Consider the following 16,947-nt stretch of genomic DNA (forward strand, 5'->3'; position numbering starts at 1 on the left):
TGTCAACCAGAGAACCTTGGAACACCCTCGCTGTGATGTCAACCAGAGAACCTTGGAACACCCTCGCTGTGATGTCAACCAGAGAACCTTGGAACACCCTCGCTGTGATGTCAACCAGAGAACCTTGGAACACCCTCTCTGTAATGTCAACCAGAGAACCTTGGAACACCCTCTCTGTAATGTCAACCAGAGAACCTTGGAACACCCTCTCTGTGATGTCAACCAGAGAACCTTGGAACACCCTCGCTGTGATGTCAACCAGAGAACCTTGGAACACCCTCGCTGTGATGTCAACCAGAGAACCTTGGAACACCCTCGCTGTGATGTCAACCAGAGAACCTTGGAACACCCTCTCTGTGATGTCAACCAGAGAACCTTGGAACACCCTCTCTGTAATGTCAACCAGAGAACCTTGGAACACCCTCGCTGTCATGTCAACCAGAGAACCTTGGAACACTTTCTCTGTGCTTCATTGTCTATATATGTTTTGTGTGGTCTCACATGTAATGGGTTTTCTCCCTCTTCTCATGTAGACGTTCCAGTCTGGTGATCACAACAAAGATCTTCTGGGGTGGAAAGTATGTTGTCTCTTCTCTGGTTGTGTGTCTGAATGAGAAATATGCTGCTCTTTGTAATGTGTCTGGGGCTGTGAGTGATTGGCACTGTCATAGAGTATATATGTAATGCCATGCAGAGAATTCCTCCCTCCCAGTGGCCCTCTGGTTAATGTGATAATGTGTAGTCCATGCTGATGTTATTATCAAGCAATAAGGCCCGACGGGGTGTGTTATATTGGTCATATACCACAAACCCCTGAGGTGCCTTATTTGCTTTTATAAACTGGTTACCAAAGTAATTAGAGCAGTAAAAAGACATGGTTTGTCATACCTGTGATATACGGTCTGATATATCACAGCTGTCGGCCAATCAGCATTTAGGGCTCGAACCACCCAGTTTATAATGGGCTTTTAGTCAAGCTGAAATGTATATATTGGGATGTTACTGTGATGGACTGAATGATATGATGAAAATAAAATAAAGCCTTGCTGTGGCTCTGCTGTAATTAAACTGATTCTGAAATGTGTTTTTGATCCATAGAGCAGAGACTGAAAGAGGATTGTCCCGAAAACACATTATAGAAGGTAAGCTCATCCTGTCCTTGATCACGCAGAGCAAGGGCAGAATGAAAAATTAAATGCTGACATTGCATCAGACAACATCCTGATTAGTTATTTTGGCTCCAGGGAGAAGAGACTCCAATTTGATAATTGTGGACTCTCTTGGGGGATAGGAGTCTTGCTGAGAAAGATCCTAGTTCCTCTTTTCTCTGAAAAATAACACCTTATTAGAGTCACATTATTTGAAATTTCTACCTGTAATATTGAGCACTGCCTCGCAATTAGAGCCCAGGGGGGGCAAAAGGGAATGTCATGTTTATCTGAACACTTGCAGCCATTCTGACGATGCCATTCATGTCACAATGTAATAAAGCAACATTTAAGCCATATTTCTTTGACAATTGCTCTTTGGATTGGCTATTGTTAGGTTTTGTCCCCCAAAAACTGTTAATTGGCATCAGACCCAAAAAAACATCAGTTGGGCTGTACTCGCAATAGTACACTCAATAAGATATGACTGCAACCATGTCCCTGAACAATAATAGTGTGTGTAACTGTGGCTGTGATGCATGTCGTTGTAGGTTTAAAGGCCTCACTGGAGAGACTGCAGCTGGAGTATGTGGACGTGGTGTTTGCAAACAGACCGGACCCCAACACTCCCATGGAAGGTAAGGAGGAACATCTTGGTCCGCCTCTATCACTGGCTTCTGCTGTCTGCCTCTTCTCTATTCTCCTGCTGGGTTCTCTCCATCCCATGAGCTTCTCTTGACATGCCTACGTCCATTCTAACTCACTAGGCTACATGTTTCTGTGTAGTGCATGAAACTATGTCCTCATTTCACCCCATCCTTCCCTACTGGCTTGCTTCCCAATGCCCTGGGGAATGTTAAATATGAGTGAAAACTGCTGGAGCATAAAATAACACCATTAAAAAAGAATAATAATAATATATGTTTTATTGTCACATGCTGTACACCGGATAGGTGCAGTGAAATGTGTTGTTTTACAACACATTGTTTTTAAAACCGGAACTGCACGATCCTATAGAATGTTGGAGACAAGTCTGCAGAAGAGCTTTAAATGACAGAGTACTCTGTGTGTTCTCCCGTTGTCATAGAGTATTCATCTGTCCCCTATGGGCCATGCTACAGTAGGAAGGTTACAACACCCTCAGACTGTCCCTGTTACTGTTACTCTGCCCTGACACAGACCATCTCCGCTGTTGTTGTACCTAACATTGCTCCTGTCATTCTATTTCTGCCTCTCTTGAACCAGGGATAGCTGGTATGTAAAAAAAAAAAAAAGCATGAGCTTTGGATTTGTCCATTTCTTATGTTTTACCCATCTGCCCTTTTTAGGAGTTCAACAGTTGATAAACTGCAGTAGTTCACAGGGAAAGGTTTGAACCTGTACCTGAAGAAGTACTTTGGCCATCTGGTGCACCTCTCTGTCACTAGCCTGAGGACAGCACAGAGAGAGGGAGAGAGTGGTGCTGCTGCTGTGTTAATGTTACAGGCTCTCCTAATCACTCTTTTACTCTCTCTCTTTCTCTCTCATCCTCATTGTGTTTGCGCTTTCTGTTTTTGTTGCACACAAGCTCAAACATGGCCATCGGGCAAACTGTAAATCACTTGCTCATGTCTAACTGACTTGCTCTACTTTGGATCAGAACAGTTTGCTACACAGCATTTGTCTCTCTGCTCATTGTAGTGTGTGCGTGTGTATTGTTTTATTTTTGATTGACAGAGACGGTGCGGGCGATGACCCATGTGATCAACCAGGGCATGGCCATGTACTGGGGCACGTCCCGCTGGAGCCCCATGGAGATCATGGTGAGACAAACACACACAAACAGCCTCCTCTCCTTCCGGTCATCATTCTGCCCAGACCCAGTCTCAGCACCGGCAATGACATGACACCACTATAACATCCTCTCACTGACTGTGACATATTCTGATCATGACTTCCATAATATTGATTGATTGGCGTCACAACCATGGGACCAACATGTAAAGTGTTGGTCTCATGTTCCTTGAGCTGAAATAAAATATCCCTGAAATTGTTCATGCTTTGATTAGCCAATGCCTACTGTATAGTACTCTTCAGGCTAACCACTGCTGTTCCCTGTGTGTCCTGTAGGAGGCGTACTCTGTGGCGCGGCAGTTCAACCAGATCCCTCCCATCTGTGAGCAGGCAGAGTATCACATGTTCCAGAGGGAGAAGGTGGAGGTGCAGCTGCCAGAGCTCTTCCATAAGATAGGTGAGTGGAGCTGGTCTGGACACTGAGATAGCTATTAAAGGTAGACTCAGCAATATGACGTAGATGAACAAAGTAAACAGCATAGTGAGTCAATTTCTGCAACAACTAGGAGCCTTAAAACGCAAAGTTAAAATGAAACAAGCTCCTGCACATGCGCAGATACTGTGTGTGACTTTGTCTTGCTTCTTGCTCATCACAATATCTGCGGTGCTGCTCGTAGCAAATGTCATTTAGCTGAGTCTACCTTTTTAAATGATTACGAACAAAAATATAAACACAACATGTAAAGTGTTGGTCCCATGTTTCATGAGCTGAAATAAAAAATACCTGAAATTGTTCAAATGCACAAAAAGCTTATTTCTCTAAAACGTTGTGCACAAATTTGTTTCCAGCCCTGTTAGTAAGCAATTCTCCTTTGCCAAGATGATACATCCACATGACAGGTGTGGTATATGAAGAAGCTGATTAAACAGCATGATCATTGCATGGGTGCACCTCGTGCTGGGGACAATAAAAGGCCACTTTAAAATGTGCAGTTTTGTCACACAACACAATGCCACAGATGTTTCAAGTTGTGAGGCAGTGTGCAATTGACATGCTGACTGCAGGAATGTCCACCAGAGCTGTTGCCAGAGAATTGCATGATCATTTCTCTACCATAAGGTGCCTACAATGTTGTATTATCGAATTTGGCTGAATTTGGCGGTACGTTCCACATGTGGGCCTATGCCATCCCAGGCCCACCCATGACTGCACCCCTACCCAGTCATGGGAAATCCATAGATTAGGGCCTAATGAATTTAATTTGACTGATTTCCTTGTATGAACTGTAACTCTTATACGAACTGTAACTCTTATACGAACTGTAACTCTTATACGAACTGTAACTCTCTTATACGAACTGTAACTCTTATATGAACTGTAACTCTTATACGAACTGTAACTTGAAATTGTTTCATGTTGCTTTTATATTTCTGTTCAGTATAGATAGTATCATTATTATACAGTTATCGGAAGCTTTCATACACTTTAGTTGGAGTCATTAAAACTTGTTTTTCAACCACTCCACAAATTTCTTGTTAACAACTATAGTTTTGACATGTCCGTAAGGACATCTACTTTGTGCATGACACAAGTCATTTTTCCAACATTTGTTGACAGATAGATTATTTAACTTATAATTCACTGTATCACAAATCAGCCAAGACCTCAGAAAAAAAATTGTAGACCTCCACAAGTTTGGTTCATCCTTGGGAGCAATTTCCAAACCCCTGAAGGTACCACGTTCATCTGTACAAACAATCGTACGCAAGTATAAACACCATGGGACCACGTAGCCGTCATACCACTCAGGAAGGAGACTCTTTCTGTCCCATAGAAGTGAACGTACTTTGGTGCGAAAAGAGCAAATCATTTTCAGAACAACAGCAAAGGACCTTGTGAAGATGCTGGAGGAAACCGGTACAAAAGTATCAGTATCCACAGTAAAACTTCCAGCGGCATATCACCCTACATACCACTGCTGGCTTGCTTCTGAAGCTAAGCAGGGCTGGTCCTGGTCAGTTCCTGGATGGGAGACCAGATGAGTTCTATATATAACCTGAAAGGTCGCTCAGCAAGGAAGAAGCCACTGCTCCAAAACCGCCATAAAGAAAGCCAGACTACGGTTTGCAACTGCAATTGGGGACAAAGATCGTACAAAAATGGAACTGTTTGGCCATAAAGACCATTGTTATAGTTGGAGGAAAAAGGGGGAGGCTTGCAAGCCGAAGAACATCATCCCAAACGTGAAGCACGTGGGTGGCAGCATCATGTTGTGGGGGTGCTTTGCTGTACGAGGGACTGGTGCACGTCACAAAATAGATGGCATCATGAGGCATGAAAATTGTGGATATATTGAAGCATCATCTCAAGACATCAGTCAGGAAGTTAAAGCTTGGTCGCAAATGGGTCTTTCAAATGGACAATGACCCCAAGCATGCATCACAAAGCCTTGACCTCAATCCCATAGAAAATTTGTGGTCAGAACTGAAAAAGCTTGTGCAAGCAAGGAGGCCTACAAACCTGAATCAGTTGCACCAGCTCTGTCAGGGGGAATGGGCCAAAATTGTTATTATTGTGGGAAGCTTGTGGAAGGCTAGCCGAAACGTTTGACCTAAGTTAAACAATTTGAAGGCAATGCTACCAAATACTAATTGAGTGTATGTACATTTCTGTATGTATGCTGCCTCTACCAAAGGTTTCTTTATCAATTTTGTGTTTTTCTTGGTAAATACCGGATGCTGTCCTGTCTTCTATTTTCGGGCGACTTAGTATAGACGGAACAGCATATTTGGACTGAGTGGTGATGGTGACGGCGCTGACCCAATGTTCCCATGTTTTCAGGTGTGGGGGCGATGACATGGTCACCGCTGGCCTGTGGGATCATCTCAGGGAAATACGACAGTGGGGTACCACCTTACTCCCGCGCCTCTCTTAAGGTAGCGTTACCCACACCCCTCTCCTGCCCCCCCTGTTCACCTCTTTTGTTTCTCCTTTGGTCTCATGTAAACCCCTCTTCTCCCTCAGCCCTCTTCTTATCCTGGCTGGTTCCTGTCTTAATGGCTGTTTTCTGTGTCTTTCAGGTTCTAGAACTTGATGTCTCCTAGATGCGTTTGTTTTTGAGTCCCCTGTGACGGCATACTCTGTGTACCAACTCTGTGTATCCATTCTGTTTACCAGCTCTGTAGCAACTCTACCACCAGCAGTTATTTGGTGGTGTCAACACAAGCAACTTATCTCACATTTCACACACACACAGAGGCATGTGCATGCACACACACTCACTCACACGCGCACACACACTCACTCACATGCGCACACACACACACACAGAGGCACGTGCATGCACACTCACACGCGCACACACACAGATCAAATGACAACAATATGCATATACTGCATCACCAATTCAGCAACTAGGGCTTACTCTGTGCCTGTGTTGTTGCAGAAGTATGCAGGGTTGCTATGGTCTTTTAACCCTGTACAGTTAAGGAAACCATTTCTCCATCTAACTACGTGGATAATGTTCTCCTGAGTAGAGCTTTGCATACGGATCATTAATACGTATGTTGTGGTGTTGGCGCCTGATCAACGACAGTGTAGTTGGCTGATCCAATCACTGATGGGTTGCTTGTTCCTGATCTTGTCATTGGATTACACAGGCTATTACACAGGAAATTAAATCCCTTTGTCAAGGTTGCTTTTAGCCTGTTGAAATATGTTGACTGTACATTCATATTTAGAAGGAATTATACACAATCGCAACAATAATTATACATTTAGATCCTGGAACAAATGTGTGTTTGCACTGTATGTGTGTGAAACATGAGAGATGAGCCAGAGAGGGTCCTCCTTTTCTCTGCCTGCTGGAGGCTGTACAATAGAAGAGTGTTGACAACCAGACCCTGGTCTACCAAACAGAGTCACGTGTTTAAAAGCAGGCCCTGGTCTACCAAACAGAGTCACGTGTTTAAAAGCAGGCCCTGGTCTACCAAACAGAGTCATGTGTTTAAAAGCAGGCCCTGGTCTACCAAACAGTGTCACGTGTTTAAAAGCAGGCCCTGGTCTACCAAACAGAGTCATGTGTTTAAAAGCAGGCCCTGGTCTACCAAACAGAGTCACGTGTTTAAAAGCAGGCCTTGGTCTACGAAACAGAGTCACGTGTTTAAAAGCAGGCCCTGGTCTACCAAACAGAGTCATGTGTTTAAAAGCAGGCCCTGGTCTACCAAAAACAGTGTTTCAGGCCCGTAAAAGCAGGCCCTGGAAACAGAGTCACGTGTTTAAAAGCAGGCCCTGGTCTACCAAAAAGTCATGTGTTTAAAAGAGTCATGTGTTTAAAAGCAGGCAAACAGAGTCTGGTCTGGTCTACCAAACAGAGTCACGTGTTTAAAAGCAGGCCCTGGTCTACCAAACAGAGTCACGTGTTTAAAAGCAGGCCCTGGTCTACCAAACAGAGTCACGTGTTTAAAAGCAGGCCCTGGTCTACCAAACAGAGTCACGTGTTTAAAAGCAGGCCCTGGTCTACCAAACAGAGTCACGTGTTTAAAAGCAGGCCCTGCTCGACACAGGTGGTGCAGTGCCTCAGTGTTGGGCAGGGCTGTGTTTTTGAGCAGGCTGTTTCAACAGGGCTACCAGTGGTTGAAGGACAAGATCTTGAGCGAAGAGGGCCGGCGTCAGCAGGCGAAGTTGAAAGAGCTGCAGGCAATCGCAGAGCGGCTGGGCTGCACTCTGCCCCAGCTCGCCATCGGTACGCCGACACACACTGCCGCTCTCTCTCTCTCTGTCTGTCTGTCCGTTCCTCGTCCCTCTGGTGGTTATCAACTGTTGGTTTGTGTGTGAGAATGTTTGTCTGTATTATGTTGTATGTCTGTTTGTGGTAATCTAGTTCTTAGACGCTAGAGCAGCCAGGATTCTTTTCCTAATCCCAAGTCAGCCTTATCAAGCCAGTGGTAAAAACTTGCTACTGATTCTGTTGGTGAGTTTACTGTCGCGTGCACTGGTGTGTGTATATACGATGAGCAAGTGTCCCTATGCCCCACGTCAGCAGTAACATGGAATGGCAGACATAAATCTGAGCCGACTGGAGCGAGGGGGAAGGAGCCTGTTGACAGATTCCCAGCTCTGTGGAGGGCTATTAAAGCGTGGCAGATGAAAGAGGGAGACTGTCCCGGGATCACAATTCTATGTCACCCGAGAGTCACTACATTGGAAAAAAATGTATCCGTTAGTTACCTAGAGCCTGTTATTTTACACACTTGATAGCCTAGCTTTAGGGCTGTTGTATGTTTAAAGTAGCTGTGTGACGTCATAGATGGCATTGGCCTAAGGTGCGTTTGCTACATTGCGGAACAGTTTGTACTAAACGACACCTTTCCCCAAAACGTTCTGGGATGATCTTGAACAGACTTTGAGTTACATTTCTCCTGTTTGGTGGGTGTGGCGAGATGTGGCTTGAAGTAATGAGGGACATATTTAAAGGGGGCAGTGGCTATGCTGACAACCCACAACGCAACCCCTCCTCGTTTTTCAACTGGTCGTTCAGTACTGAATTGTTTTCGTTGAATTGAACGTTCCAGAACATAAAAACGCAGCCTTGGCCAGTGAGTGAATAATCCCTGTCATCTGTTTGACATATATACAGTGGGGCAAAAAAGTATTTAGTCAGCCACCAATTGTGCAAGTTCTCCCACTTAAAAAGATGAGAGAGGCCTGTAATTTTCATCATAGGTACACTTCAACTATGAAAGACAAAATGAGAAGAAAAAAATCCAGCAAATCACATTGTAGGATTTTTAATTAATGTATTTGCAAATTATGGTGGAAAATATGTATTTGGTCAATAACAAAAGTTTATCTCAATACTTTGTTATATACCCTTTGTTGGCAATGACAGAGGTCAAACGTTTTCTGTAAGTTTTCTGTAAGGTTTTCACACACTGTTGCTGGTATTTTGGCCCATTCCTCCATGCAGATCTCCTCTAGAGCAGTGATGTTTTGGGGCTGTTGCTGGGCAACACGGACTTTCAACTCCCTCCAAAGATTTTCTATGGGGTTGAGATCTGGAGACTGGCTAGGCCACTCCAGGACCTTGAAATGCTTCTTACGAAGCCACTCCTTCGTTGCCCGGGCGGTGTGTTTGGGATCATTGTCATGCTGAAATGACCCAGCCACGTTTCATCTTCAATGCCCTTGCTGATGGAAGGAGGTTTTCACTCAAAATCTCACGATACATGGTCCCATTCATTCTTTCCTTTACACGGATCAGTCGTCCTGGTCCCTTGCAGAAAAACAGCCCCAAAGCATGATGTTTCCACCCCCATGCTTCACAGTAGGTATGGTGTTCTTTGGATGCAACTCAGCATTCTTTGTCCTCCAAACACGACGAGTTGAGTTTTTACCAAAAAGTTATATATTGGTTTCATCTGACCATATGACATTCTCCCAATCTTCTTCTGGATCATCCAAATGCTCTCTAGCAAACTTCAGACGGGCCTGGACATGTACTGGCTTAAGCAGGGGACACGTCTGGCACTGCAGAATTTGAGTCCCTGGCGGCGTAGTGTGTTACTGATGGTAGGCTTTGTTACTTTGGTCCCAGCTCTCTGCAGGTCATTCACTAGGTCCCCCCACGTGGTTCTTGTGATCATTTTGACCCCATGGGGTGAGATCTTGTGTGGAGCCCCAGATCAAGGGAGATTATCAGTGGTCTTGTATGTCTTCCATTTCCTAATAATTTCTCCCACAGTTGATTTCTTCAAACCAAGCTGCTTACCTATTGCAGATTTAGTCTTCCCAGCCTGGTGCAGGTCTACAATGTTGTTTCTGGTGTCCTTTGACAGCTCTTTGGTCTTGGCCATAGTGGAGTTTGGAGTGTGACTGTTCGAGGTTGTGGACAGGTGTCTTTTATACTGATAACAAGTTCAAACAGGTGCCATTAATACAGGTAACGAGTGGAGGACAGAGGAGCCTCTTAAAGAAGAAGTTACAGGTCTGTGAGAGCCAGAAATCTTGCTTGTTTGTAGGTGACAAAATACTTATTTTCCACCATAATTTGCAAATTAATTCATTAATTAATTTGGATTTTGTGTACCTATGATGAAAATTACAGGCCTCTCTCATATTTTTAAGTGGGAGAACTTGCACAATTGGTTGCTGACTAAATACATTTTTTGCCCCACTGTATGTAATCTACTACACCCATCCTGTCCTGAGGATCCTTGGTTTTTAAATTAAATCCTGGGAAAGCCTGAGATTTGGTGGGTTAGATCTGTTCCTGGAAGTGGACTCTGTCTCATCATCACCAGTGTGTCTGGAGGTTCTAATCCCACACCGTGTTTGAACACAGTGGCATAAGGTCTCCGTACAGAAGTACACTAATCCTTTTAGACAATATCACATCTCCAGATCAAGATTAGTGAATACAGGTGGGGTAGGTAATGTTTATTGTGTGTGGTGTTGTATCTGGGGTGCATGTCTAGGAGTTATATTTTGTGGAGAGACATGATTAGGTGTTTGTGACACGTATGAGGCAGTGTTATACAGTACATGTGTCTAGCATGTTTGTGTTAGGAGGTCTATATGTGTTTAGTATGTTTGAGGCACTGGTGGGGAGGGACAGGGTTATGTGGGAGAGAAAGACTTGTGTAGTATATTGGGGTGTCATTGGTGTTTACCCGTCCCCTACAGCGTGGTGCCTACGAAACGAAGGGGTGAGCTCCGTCTTATTGGGGGCGTCCAGCACCGACCAGCTGATGGAGAATATAGGAGCAATACAGGTGAGACCACACAGTGAGGGTCCAAGTGAGACCACACAGTGAGGGTCCAGGTGGGTGTGTCTGAGCAAGCGAAAGTGTATAGATTTGCATAATTTGTCAATTAGTTTTGATAATCAATCAACATGTTTAATTGGTTCAAAATGCCACCCCCTTCGAGTCCATAACAATGATGTCACATTCCTAAAATGGCTCTCCCTTATGGCCCTTTTTATAAAGCAAAACATTTCAAATTTCAGTCGAAGTGGGATTTGTGAACCAGAACCTTCTGTGTTCTTATTTATTATGTACAACATTCAGTGTGGCATTGTGTTCAAAAGCTGTAACGGCTGTACTTTGTGTGTGTGGGCGTGGGCTTTTGCATGTGTGTGTTCAGCATATGTGTGGTCTCCCTCAGTGCATTTGATATTTAGTTTCCAAATGTTATGTCCACATTACCAGGGGCAACATATAGTACTATATATACAAATGGTACAAAGTATGTGTAATCTTTACAAGTGAACCACTACCTCTTGCCTTCTCTTGTTTCCTTCAATGCATCTGTACTTTCTCCTGCAGGTTCTTCCCAAACTATCCTCCTCCATCACGCACGAGGTAGATAGCATCCTGGGGAACAAGCCGTACAGTAAAAAGGACTACCGTTCCTAACGCTTCGCCAGTCAGCCAGGACTGCTCCAGGGCTGCTCCAGGGCTGCTCCAGGACTGCTCTAGGGCTGCTCTAGGGCTGCTCTAGGGCTGCTCCAGGGCTGCTCCAGGACTGCTCCAGGACTGCTCCAGGACTGCTCCAGGGCTGCTCCAGGACTGCTCTAGGGCTGCTCTAGGGCTGCTCTAGGGCTGCTCTAGGGCTGCTCCACGGCTGCTCCAGGACTGCTCCAGGGCTGCTCCAGGACTGCTCCAGGACTGCAGCGCAGGTCTATGCCCCACCTTTGCCTGATCCTCTGTTTGCTTGAGCTTTACTGAATGAGACCCCGGCGCATGAGTCTGGCCCCACCTTGGCCACCCTGGGGAGCATCATTTAGACTTACAGGGAAAAGAAAAGGATGATAAATAGATACGTGACCTCCGCAATGGAAGGAAGGATAGGTAGAAAAAATACAGAGAACAGGGGGTTAACTAGATGAATCCGTTATACATACAATTCAGCCGAAGCTGCAGTTTAAAAACCGAAGAAAATATTATTTCTAAAAAATAAAATAAAAAGCACACGCTTGCTTGGCAGACAGATATAATTGTATTTTTGGTGGAATAAAATCTAAATACTGAATGCTTACCAATGGAATTTAAGTTTATACAAATATACAACAAATACTCTGTTGCACATGTATAGCAACACATTTGTTTTGGGGAGTTCTGTTTCCAATTGCCTGTACATGTCCATAACAGTTTCTCTTAAACATCTGTTTTATTTGTGTGGTCTACATAATCTGTGTACTAGCCTCCTTGCAGGCAGAACAATCAGCACTTTAGTATTGTACAGTTCAGTCATTGAGAGGTTGTTGAACATTGTGAGAGGATGAAATAATTAAACAGTCTCACACATGGTCAGTCATTTCAGTGTAGAATCAGAATCTCCTCTCCTGTTTCAGTTTCCTATCTGTTCCCCTCAGTCAATCTGGTCTCCACAGTGCTGGTTCTGCCAGGCAGACTAACCCCTAGTCTGAGTCCCACCTCTGAGCTGCACTAACTGCACCAGCCAGGTGGAGCAGGGTGTAGGACTGCCCCCTAGTGGAAGGATTTAGCTCTGCTCTGAGCTCTGCTTCTCTCGTGCGCCTGTTCTGTCATCTGTCAATAAGAACCTTGAGCAGGCTAGTTGATTGCCATAGAAAAGGTTAATTACTGGCCATGTAAAATTATGGCTGTATCTGTATTTACCTTTGTGTGGCAGTGTTACTTTCTGAAGTTTTACTCTAACTGCATCAGACGTAATGGTCTTAATTGTGCTACTCAGTCAGTTTTACAGAACTCTTTATTAGTCATTTTAGAGCAAATTCTCATGAAAATGGCACATTACCTAAATTGTGCTCAATGTGTGTGTGTGTGTGTTGCCTTATTTAGGCTCATTTTGAGCTGTGCTGGGCTGAGACAGCAGGCCCATAGCTGCCATTGGCCGTCAGGGCACAGACTGGTCTTGAGCCCCGTTTATGCCTCGTTCGGATATAAATCCTTTGTCCTGATCTTGTCCACATTCTGATTGTGCCTACATTTTCAGACCGGTGTAGATGACTCAAAGACATATTGTGATCTTCCTGATCTACTCCGGAGGTAGTGAGGCACGCATTGTGTCTGGTGACATCGACCTACGGCATCAATATGTGTTTTAAAATGAATACATATTATTTTGAAAGAATAACTGTCAAATAATTTGCATGCAGGGAGGGACCAGGAAATCTGTGGACACAGTAGACTGATATGAGACACATTCTAATACCATGTTTAGATCTATTTCAGAAAATGTGGACACAATCAGATCATGGACAAGATCAGCACAACGGGCGCAAGTTATGAACAGGGCTTGAGACAGTAGTCCCTGGTATATGGAAAGACTCATTAGTTTTAGTGGCAGCTGTTCCTGCCCAAACAGAGTGAAGACTGTCGTGTGACATATGCGTGCGAGGCTTGCTAGGAAGAAAGGGCTGGTTTGTGTCAGCAGCTCAGGAATTTGGAACAGGGAATGTGTGTACTTGTTTGTATACCTGGTTAGTAAGATGTATTTAATGTGTACGTCTTTCTTTCACGTGTGGATGGGGACCTGTCCAATGTCCAATCGAGACATTTTCACGTGGCTTGAGCCAAAGATATTCCAACATCTTTCAGCGACACATCTAAGTGTCTTGTCGCTTGTTTGGAAGAGTATAGCGACCGACTTAAAATGCGTACTATCTAGCTTATTATCTATGGACTCTCTTCATGTGTACCGCATAATCACTTGACCATGCTGTTCTATGCTTATACCCACATATACAGTACACATGCATTGTACACTACTTATGGAATGATCCGTTTATTTTCAGTTGGCAGATGATAATCTATACATTTTCAATAATCGTATACATTGCACACTGAAGACATCTGACGCTGCCCTGGATCAGTATTCACTCTCAAGCTGTTGGGTCCTCTTACTGTGAGACAAAGTGGAGAGCATGTGATGCATACATCCTCCAGCATGAGCCCTCGTCCCCCAGCCTATGGGGATTATTCTGACAAGCAAGGGCATGCTTACAAGTGGAAATATAAGGAATACTCACTACCATCTCATTCTCAGATTCAATGATTACAGTTGTATAGTACTGTAGTGTCAGTGAGTATGACAAAATGTAATGGTGGGTGAGGTTTGGATGCTTCTCAGGCAAAGTGAAGAGGTGTGTATGCTTTGCTAGACCCTCTGGTCGGACAACAAATGCTCAAATGCTCCTTTTGTTTTTAGCATCTATGAGTTAAATATAAAATGTGCACATTTGATTTACTGTGTCTGGCAATGTATGTCTAAGTGAATTAGTAGAAAAGGCCAATGTGGTTTTCTCCAAAAAAATAGAACTCTGTTTAATATTTGTTCATGATTTTCTGTCTTATTGTCTTCAGCAGGGAAATTAGTGAAAAATATTCAGCACAGATGTTTAATAAATAAAATAGCTCAAAGGCATTGCCACAACCATGAGTGTTTTCCATTGACATATTTTGGTGGTCTGTGTCACAATATCAATTGAATTTGACATGTACATGCACAGAGCTGTGCACTGATTTGCCTGGTGATAGTTGTAATGGTGTTGAGTGCACCTCTAGGCTGCCCTGTAGAGGTTGATGAGAACCACAGAGCTCATCAATTTTCTGGCTTGCTCCTTACTGGCATATTGGGCTAGGAAAGCAGTATGAGTACTAGTAAAGCACTATGGATTTTTATTGCAGAATTTGATCTGAATATAGTAGTGTGTTTGACTTTAAACAGCATTGATACACCACACATGATGAACTACTGTCCGTATAGGTTTGCTGCATTGTGTCCACAGTAGAACTGGCATTCCTTGGGCTGCTCCTACCATCTCCTGGTCCATTCAAGCCTTTCCAGGAGTACCTGCTTGTCACCCTTGGTGGTCTAGGACCTGTGTGTGTGCGTGTGTGTGCAAGTCAGGCTGTTTAGTGAGTAGACTCATCATTGCAGGGTTAGGGTCTCTGTGTCCCAGTGTGTTTTGATCCCCTGTCCAGTAACCCCTCCACACAGCCACTGTAACATATTATAGTATTGATGTTACTATCAGCTCCGATCGCTATGACATCAGACCTGCAGATTAATGACGCTCATCTCACAGAATGCTGTATGTTAGAGATCATTTGTTTATGTTCTGGCCTTTCTTTCACCGTGCTGCATTTTCCTCTGTTAATATTGCATCAATGTAAATATTGACAAAAATAAGCAATTTGTTTGTATTGCGTATGCATTGTCTTATCTCTTGTATGTACATAGTTTGACCTTTGTGTATATAGTTATGGTTGTGATCACCTCTGCCTTTTCATTCTTTTTTTCTTTTCATTTGCGGTCATTGCTAACTGCACTGTGCTTGAATCTGAATTTAGACTAAATGTACAGGTTGGGTCTTTAATAAAATGACAATGGAAAAAATATGAATTTGAAAAACAACACTTCCATGTGTCTGTTTCATTCATTGGTTGTTTTTATCTTATGGGTTATTAACTGGGTGCCCTGATTTTAAAAATCCTGTCCATTGTCTTGACCTGTATACATTATATACTACAGAAATATAAATATATGTAAGAGCACTTTATACATGTAAAAACAAAGTACTGTATAATATTACCGGGATGAGCCAACTATCTACTCAGGTCATATGGTTCCTGATTCACTGCAATCCAAAGAGGTGAACTAAACGTTGAGGATATGGATCAAAATTGCCCAATCAAACACTGTAGTAAACAAATGTACTGAACAGAATGTAGTTAATCTACTGGTCAACATACAGTAGATTAAAGCACAATAGCACCAACGTGTATAACAAGTCAATTCATATACTGTACATCAAACATAACTACTGCATTTACTGAAAATATCTCTGGTGGACAGACTACGAACATCTGAGCGGATTAAACAAGATTAACTTGCAATAGACATATTATACGGGACTGGATTTATAAAGCACTTTTTCAGGAGCTCAAAGCGCTTTGCATTGTATGATATGGATTCATCATCTTCTACACTATATAGATACATGGATTTGTTTTGATGAGGAATGTATTGCCTTTGATGGCTTTGTAAGAGCAGATGACATACAAATGAAAAAATGACTGTATATGATGTAAAAACTAAACACATTTGTATAGTGATTGCTCTGACAAAAATGCCAAACATATACAGTGCCTTGCAATAGTATTCATCCCCCTTGGCGTTTTTCCTATTTTGTTGCATTACAACCTGTAATTGAAATGGATTTTAATTTGGATTTCAAATCCAATTTTATTTGTCACATACACATGGTTAGCAGATGTTAATGCGAGTGTAGCGAAATGCTTGTGCTTCTAGTTCTGACAATGCAGTAATGGACATATGGACATAATTGTAATGGGCCAAATTGGTTAAGTGAAATTACTTCTTTTTTTTTAAAGTGGTGCGTGCATATGTATTTCGCCCCTAAATAAGATCTGGTGCAACCAATTACCTTCAAAAGTCACGTAATTAGTTCAAATCCACCGGTGTGCAAGCTAAGTGTCACATGATCTCCGTATATATTCAGTTGAAGTCGGAAGTTTACATACACTTAGGTTGGAGTCATTAAAACTCATTTTTCAACCACCACAAATTTCTTGTTAACAAACTATAATTTTGGCAAGTCAGTTAGGACATCTACTTTGTGCATGACACAAGTAATTTTTCTAACAATTGTTTACAGAAAGATTATTTCACTTATAATTCACTGTATCACAATCCCAGTGGGTCAGAAGTTTACATACACTAAGTTGACTGTGCCTTTAAACAGCTTAGGAAATTCCAGAAAATTATGTCATGGATTTAGAAGCTTCTGATAGGCTAATTGACATCATTTCAGGCAATTGGAGGTGTACCTGTGGATGTATTTCAAGGCCTACCTTCAAACTCAGTGCCTCTTTGCTTAATATCATGGGAAAATCAAAAGAAATGAGCCAAGACCACAAAAAATATTGTAGACCTCCACAAGTCTGGTTCATCCTTGGGAGCAATTTACAAATGCCTGAAGGTACCACGTTCATCAGTACAAACGATAGTACGCAA

The 16,947-nt window shown here is 43.0% G+C and overlaps 1 protein-coding gene across 12 annotated transcripts in view; it reads left to right on the forward strand.

The window, feature by feature from the left end:
* kcnab2a (potassium voltage-gated channel subfamily A regulatory beta subunit 2a) overlaps positions 1-11,465 on the forward strand; it is a 137,282-nt gene extending 125,817 nt beyond the window's left edge. For 8 of the 12 annotated variants that reach the window (XM_046310251.1, XM_046310250.1, XM_046310248.1 and 5 more), the window contains 10 exons: positions 534-578; positions 1,099-1,142; positions 1,700-1,786; positions 2,394-2,402; positions 2,865-2,950; positions 3,258-3,378; positions 5,764-5,858; positions 7,546-7,666; positions 10,606-10,694; positions 11,250-11,465. In XM_046310251.1, coding sequence (XP_046166207.1) covers positions 534-578; positions 1,099-1,142; positions 1,700-1,786; positions 2,394-2,402; positions 2,865-2,950; positions 3,258-3,378; positions 5,764-5,858; positions 7,546-7,666; positions 10,606-10,694; positions 11,250-11,339 — 787 coding nt within the window. In that variant the 3' untranslated portion in view covers positions 11,340-11,465. Of the gene's footprint in view, positions 1-533; positions 579-1,098; positions 1,143-1,699; positions 1,787-2,393; positions 2,403-2,864; positions 2,951-3,257; positions 3,379-5,763; positions 5,859-6,002; positions 7,144-7,545; positions 7,667-10,605; positions 10,695-11,249 lie in introns of those variants that run through there. The other 4 variants (XM_046310253.1, XM_046310255.1, XM_046310247.1 and 1 more) reach the window with 2 other exon arrangements.
* The last annotated feature ends 5,482 nt before the right edge of the window (positions 11,466-16,947 follow it).

Source organism: Oncorhynchus gorbuscha, linkage group LG18, assembly GCF_021184085.1.
Source record: "Oncorhynchus gorbuscha isolate QuinsamMale2020 ecotype Even-year linkage group LG18, OgorEven_v1.0, whole genome shotgun sequence".
NCBI lineage: Eukaryota > Metazoa > Chordata > Actinopteri > Salmoniformes > Salmonidae > Oncorhynchus > Oncorhynchus gorbuscha.